This window comes from Terrapene carolina, unplaced genomic scaffold (genome assembly GCF_002925995.2).
Source record: "Terrapene carolina triunguis isolate 2854851 unplaced genomic scaffold, T_m_triunguis-2.0 Scaffold192, whole genome shotgun sequence".
In the NCBI taxonomy this organism is placed as follows: domain Eukaryota; kingdom Metazoa; phylum Chordata; order Testudines; family Emydidae; genus Terrapene; species Terrapene triunguis.
Window position 1 is genome coordinate 5,864,699 of NW_020664543.1, and position 6,928 is coordinate 5,871,626.

Below are 6,928 nucleotides of genomic sequence, written 5' to 3' on the forward strand. Positions count from 1 at the left end.
CGTTCCATGTGCGGTTGTTAATAAAGAATACGTTTCTGTTCATTTCTGTTTCCATCCTCTTCTTTTGGAGGGGAGTCTGTCTGAAGGGGGGGGGAAGGGGCTTGGTCATTGGACAGGACAGTCACCTTTAGCAGGGGGCAGGTGCAGCAGCAGGGCACATATACAGTGCAGTGACTAGTTACCCTGGTCAGTCTGGGAGGTGGTTTTCATGTTCTGTGTGGTGGGGGGGGGGGGTGTTGCTCTGTGACTTGGTGGCGGGGGAGGGCAGTTACAGATCTTATGCAGCGGTCTTTACCCTGGATCACAAAGCCGCGCAGCAGGGGATCTGTAACCCTCCTCCCCCTGCAAGACAGTCACATAGCCGACACATACACGCAGTCCCGGCCAGGAGGGCTGGCAGGCTCCGTTGAAACAACCAGTCCACCACCGCGGAGCCTGTCATTCCTGGAGTTTAGAAGCATCATTTGCATCACAACACTAAACCCGCCCCCCGCCACAGTCTGCGTCCCAGGTTTAAAACATTCCCGCGAAAACAGTAATAAAGACAACGGTGTCCATTAACAAAACAGAACAGATTTTATTTTTTGGGAAGGGGGTGAAGGGGGTATGTAACTGGAGAGGATAGTCGACGGCAACTGGGTAAAGAAACGGGGGCAAGTTCAGCTTCTGTGTCCACAAACTTAAAAGTCACTGGGTACCCTGCTCAGCCTTGAAACTGGCTTTCAAAGCCTCCCGTATGCACAGCGCGTCCCGCTGGGCTCTTCTAATCGCCCGGCTGTCTGGCTGGGCGTAATCAGCAGCCAGGCTATTTGCCTCAACCTCCCACCCCGACATAAAGGTCTCCCCCTTGCTCTCACAGAGATTGTGGAGCACACAGCAAGCTGCAATAACGATGGGGATATTGGTTTCGCTGAGATCACAGCGAGTCAGTAAGCTTCTCCATCTCCCCTTGAGACGGCCAAAAGCACACTCCACCACCATTCTGCACTTGCTCAGCCGGTAGTTGAAGAGTTCTTGTGCAGTGTCCAGGGCGCCAGTATAGGGCTTCATGAGCCAGGGCATTAGCGGGTAGGCTGGGTCCCCGAGGATGACTGTAGGCATCTCCACATCCCCAACAGTTATCTTGTGGTCCGGGAAGTAAATGCCTTCCTGCAGCCGTCTAAACAGACCAGAGTTCCTGAACACGCGAGCGTCATGAACCTTGCCCGGCCATCCGACGTTGATGTTTGTAAAACGTCCCCGATGGTCCACCAGTGCTTGCAGCACCATTGAAAAGTAGCCCTTTCTATTGATGTACTGGCTGGCCTGGTGGCCCGGTCCTAGGATAGGAATGTGAGTCCCATCTATAGCCCCACCGCAGTTTGGGAATCCCATCGCAGCGAAGCCATCTATGATGGCCTGCGCGTTTCCCAGGGTCACTAACTTTGACAGCAGTACCTTGACGATTGCCTTGGCTACTTGCAGGACAACAACCCCCACGGTAGATTTGCCCACGCCAAAGTGGTTCGCGACTGACCGGTAGCTGTCCGGCGTTGCAAGCTTCCAGAGGGCTATGGCCACTCGCTTCTGGACAGTCAGGGCTGCTCGCATGCGGGTGTCCTTGCGCTTCAGGGCAGGGGACAGCAACTCACAAAGTTTGAGGAAAGTCCCCTTCCGCATGCGAAAGTTTCGCAGCCACTGGGATTCATCCCAGACCTGAAGCACTATGCGGTCCCACCAGTCCGTGCTTGTTTCCCGGGCCCAGAATCGCCGTTCAACAAAATCCACATGCCCCATTGCCACCGTGATGTCCTGGGCGCTGGGGCTCGTGGTTTCTGACAGCTCTGTGCTACTCTCCGACTTCAGGCCCTCACGGCGGTGCCGTAGCCTCCTCGCCTGATTTCTCTGCATCTGCCTCTGGGAAAGGTGTATGATAAGGTGCGAGGCGTTGAGAACGGCCACAACTGCAGCGATGGTCGCAGCGGGATCCATGATCGCAGTGCTGTGGCGTCCGCGCTGTCACTGATCAAAAAGTGCGCGAACTGATTTCCCGCCGGCGCTTTCAGGGAGGGAGGGAGGGCGGTAGTGACTGACGGATGACGACAGTTACCCAAAAGCACCCTCGCCACATTTTTTGCCCCAGCAGGCATTGGGGGCTCGACCCAGAATTCCAATGGGCAGCGGGGACTGCGGGAACTGTGGGATAGCTGCCCACAGTGCACTGCTTCCAATGTCGACGCTTTCCCTGGTAGTGTGGACTGACAAAGTCGAATTACTGTCCTTAGTGTAGACACACACGTTCGACTTTCTAATATCGATTGCACATATTCGATTTAACTAAAATCGAACTACTCTCGTAGTGTAGACATACCCTTAGATTCCTTGATCCTTTACTTGCTCATTCTGATTTGCTCCCCAAATCTTCAGCGCCATGATAAGCCTCCATCTCCTATGCTCCAAATTCCATCTGATCCTACCCATTGGAGTCAATGGGCATTTTGCCATTGGCTCAATGGGATCAGGATCAGACTCTTGCAGTCAGGTCTTGAGCCAATCACTTCACTTAACTTCTAAGTTTGTTTCCCTGTATGTAAAATGGGGATAGGACACTCATGTGAGATAAATGCTACAGCTTAGTTCATATTTGTACAAGACATTTGAGGATGTAAAGTGTTATATAGTATGTATGTATTTATGAGACCAGCATAGTAGAGGAGGAAGCTTGAAATGTGGAATTAATTTTACAACCAAATTTCTTGTAACCTTAGTTTTCTAATTCAACGTTTCCCATGTATAAATAATTAACAGCCACACGTTGTTCTACTAAGAGGTAATTTTGGGTCTAAAATGAGAGATGTACTCCATTATGAAATGACTGGAGTAATTTCTCATTGGAATAGCCTACCTCAGTCCTGCTTTTTCAGTTATAGTGGCATTCCCTCTGGCTTTAGTAGCACAGAGAAGTTCACCTGTAATAACAGTAATAATAATAATAATGATGCTGAATAATAAAATAATGTGTTAAATAACTTTTAGTTGTGCCACATTTTTGTGTACATTGCAACTTCAGAATAGCAAATCACATAAGCAAGAGGTGAACGTGTGATGTGCACTTTTATCTTTTCTCCTCCTTCTTTTGCACTATTTATCATCAAATTCCAAGTCTGAAGAAAAAGTATTAACAAGACCAACTATATCATGCCAAGTGATCTCAAATCCCATTGAAATCAATGACAGGGGAGGGTGCGTAAGCACGTTCTGGGATAGGTTCCTGGGTTAGCACTGAAGGAGTAATTAGAAATCTGAACCTATTGCATCTGGAGCAGGCAAATGTTTTACTCCCCACCAAAAAAAGAAACCACACACAACAACAATAGTAAGGGGAACCGAGCTGCGTAAGTGCATTTGGCATCATTTATAAGTAAAGTCCAGCTGTCCAGTCAGTAACATCTGGAAGCGATATCCAAAGGGAAAACAATGAAACACATCCAAGTTCCTTTTATTTCAGCTACAGACATTTTAAAGGATCAGATGCAAAGATGTCTTATCCTGAGCTATGCGTGTGTCGTGGTAGTCGTGTTGTTCCCCGGATATTAGAGAGACTAGGTGGGTAATATCCTTTATTGGACCCATTTCTGTTGGTGAGAGTGACTGAAGAAGAGCTCAGTGTGGCTTGAAAGCTTCTCTCTCTCGTCAGCAGAAGTTGGTCCAATAAAAGATATTACCTCACCCACCTTGCCTCTGTAACTGAGCTCTAATGCTTGGAAGGTCAGGACATCTGTTTGTATGAAAGCATAATTTAGCCATACCATAGTTGATTGCATTTTGGCTTTTTGATTGTAATTAGATCTGGGAGATCTATTATTTCACATATGTCACCCCTTCAACGTTTCACCAGTTACTCAAAGTTGACTGATTTATGTGTACATAGCTCACCCTTATGGACTGATCAAACAATTCTCTACAACTAGTGATTTCAGTGTTCACTAGATGTGTTCTTTGAGAAAGGTGATACTTAGGCGACCAAACATGTTGTTTCTGCTTTGATTGGATAACTCCCAACTTGAAAGGAATTTTAAAGGCGGCAGCCAAACACTTAATAGAATCATAGAAGATTCGGGTTGGAAGGGACCTCAGGAGGTCATCTAGTCCAATTCCCTTCTCAAAGCAGGACCTACACCAACTAAATCATCCCAGCCATGAGTTTGTCAAGCCGGGCCTTAAAAACCTCTACAGATGGAGATTCCATCACCTCCCTAAGTAACCCATTCCAGTGCTTCCAGATAAATATTCTCACAAACATGCATTAGTTACTCTTTCTCTTTATGTGACTATCATTGGGAACAAAAATTCACTCAAGAATGTCCCTGGGCTTGTTCCTGCAAGATGTGGAAATGCCTTCGACTCCTATTGACTTCCATAGAAGCGAAGGGTGCTCAGCTCACAGCACCTTCAGGAGTTGTTCGACGCTTTGCAGGATCAAGCCTTTAGTGAATAAGAGGAGCTGAATTCAAATTCAATACTGTGGTGGTGGTTTGAACAATACTTTTTTGTCTTGCTCACTCATCTTTTTAATGATTATTTAGGGCTAAATGCAGCACTCCTACAGATAATTCCAAATGATTTGAAGGACTTCAGGCTCTGTTTCTTAAAACTATGTATACATTTATAATAAACAGAAGAGTTTGACTTTAAATTTTAAATTAACACTTTTGTTCACTGGTAGGCCAAGATATGAAAATAATGATTTTTCTAGTTTTTTAAGGTTTTCTACCATTGTTAGGTTTTTTAGGCGTCTACTGAAAATTCAAAACATATTTTGTATTACTTAGTACCATTTTGCATACCCAGATATACATGAATGCATAATTAGTAAGTTGGGTGTCTATTTTTCACATTACAAATATCATTTAGCTTGAGGTCCTTTTAGGAAATAATACTTTCAAACTAAAAACAGCAGAATGCATACACACTTTTTCTGAAAGTATCAATATAATTAAAAATGAAGTAGTATTGTATGTTGTTTAATTTCTAAGAAGAAGACTAAAAACCCTAAATAGAGGAAAAGTTAAGAAAACCCTGCATCTACAACAGAAAAGTTTTCATTATCCTTGTCGTTTCTCCCCACCCCTAACATTTTTAGTAAAGGAGAGCACCTGAAGTGAGTTCTTTAATGATCAAAGTGAGTTCTTTAATTATCAAAGCCCTGGGAGAGGAGATGGTCTATTAGTTATGGCATTGGGTCTAGGAGCAGAGAGATCTGAATTCAATTTTTCTGCCAACACGGACTTCCTTTGTATGAAGAAACTTTGGCAAGTCTTTGGTTTCCAAATCTGTAAAATGGAAATATTGCTTAGCTTGGTAAAGTGCTTTGGTATCCTTGGATGCAAAGCATTGTACAAATACCACTACTATTTTTTCTTTGATTTGTTCTATTAGAATTTACATCCTTTTGTTTCTCTCTCTAGATCCAGAAATGCAGAGACTTCAGAGAAATATGAGTGTGTGTCAGCAAACTAAGGCTCTCTTATGTAAAAATCTACTTACCAAATGGAGAATGAAAATGCAGACCTTTCAGGCAAGTACAAAAAGATAGTTTGGGAATAAAACAAAAAAAAAGCTGGGTCATGTGAGAGGGTTATTCCCCCCCCCCCCAAAAAAAACAAAACAAAAAACAAAAAAAAACCAATTTGTATTTGAGAGAGTAGTAAAAGTGAGACAATATTTGAAAAGCCCCAATTGTTGCAAGGCTTTTTCACCCATCCTAATTCTTTTTCTCATTGCTGCAACAGACAATAGCAGAAACTCTCTCACCTGCGGATTGTTATAGAAGCTAGTTGCTCATGGTTTTGTGGTGACACACAGAGCACCGTCTTCATATTATATGCACTCATGTAAAATCAGTGAACTTTTTACGAAGAGTTGAGCTCTGTGTTCCATTGACTTAATAGGCAATATTACTCTTTGTATTTGTGTTGCTGTCGCTCGAATTTTCAAGCATTAGCAGGTGTGAAAGTTGTAAGCTCTGAGTGATGTTAAAGTGACTATATTCTGTGACAAGATTTAGATTTTGCTGAAACTTCATTTTTTGAAGGAAAACTGTTCCATCTAAAATGTATTGACTGGCTTTATTGCTTATCTGATAATCAGGGAGGGAACATTCGCTCTGAAATTGTTGTGCCGTTCTCTCTGCTCATTTACTCTTTTCCATTACCCAGGAATGGATCCTGTCACTCCTATTTCTCTTTCTGGTGTACGTGGTATCTATGTTCACATTAAATTACCCAAATCCTGAAGTGCCTCTGGCTTTCCTGGGACGATTAGATGACCCTGCCTATAATGCTACTGGGATTACAGTTGCTTATACACCCATGACAGGCAGCACGAGACAAATAATGAATAAAGTGGCTTCAGACTCTGTAATGATAGGTATGTGATGCCCATTAAATATTTAGATTTATTACTTTAGCTACCGTACCTGTACTGTGTCTTAACGTGTTCTGCTAGTATACAATATTCATAAGAACAGCCAGATTGGGTCAGACTAACAGTCCATCTAGCCCAGTATCCTGTTTTCTGACAGCAGCCATTGCCAGATGCCTCAGGGGGAATGAACAGAACAGGGCAATTTTGAGTGATCCATCCCCTGTCATGCAGACCCAGCTTCTGGCAGTTGGAAGTTTAGGGACACCCAGAGCAATGTGGTTGCATCCTCCATGAATATATCTACCGTAATTCTTTTTTTTTTAATCCAGTTGTTACTTTTGGCCATCATTCTATACCATTCATTGTCACAGATAGTTGTTGTGTATTCATTATCCAATACCTCTAGTTTTCTCTGAATGCTTGTGAGTTTTTTGTATTAAGAGGAGTGTTAACAGGCAATTATAGTAACTAATTTTCCATTCCTGATGGATCATGCTAACAAATGTTCACAGTACAGCACAAC

The 6,928-nt window shown here is 43.6% G+C and overlaps 1 protein-coding gene across 1 annotated transcript in view; it reads left to right on the forward strand.

Moving 5' to 3' along the window:
* The first annotated feature begins 6,200 nt into the window (after positions 1-6,200).
* The window catches only part of LOC112105506, a 118,293-nt gene continuing 117,565 nt past the window's right edge, over positions 6,201-6,928 (forward strand). The window contains exon 1 of the mRNA XM_029912166.1: positions 6,201-6,408. Within this exon, the coding sequence (XP_029768026.1) occupies positions 6,246-6,408 (163 nt within the window). The 5' untranslated portion in view covers positions 6,201-6,245. The remainder of the gene's footprint in view (positions 6,409-6,928) is intronic.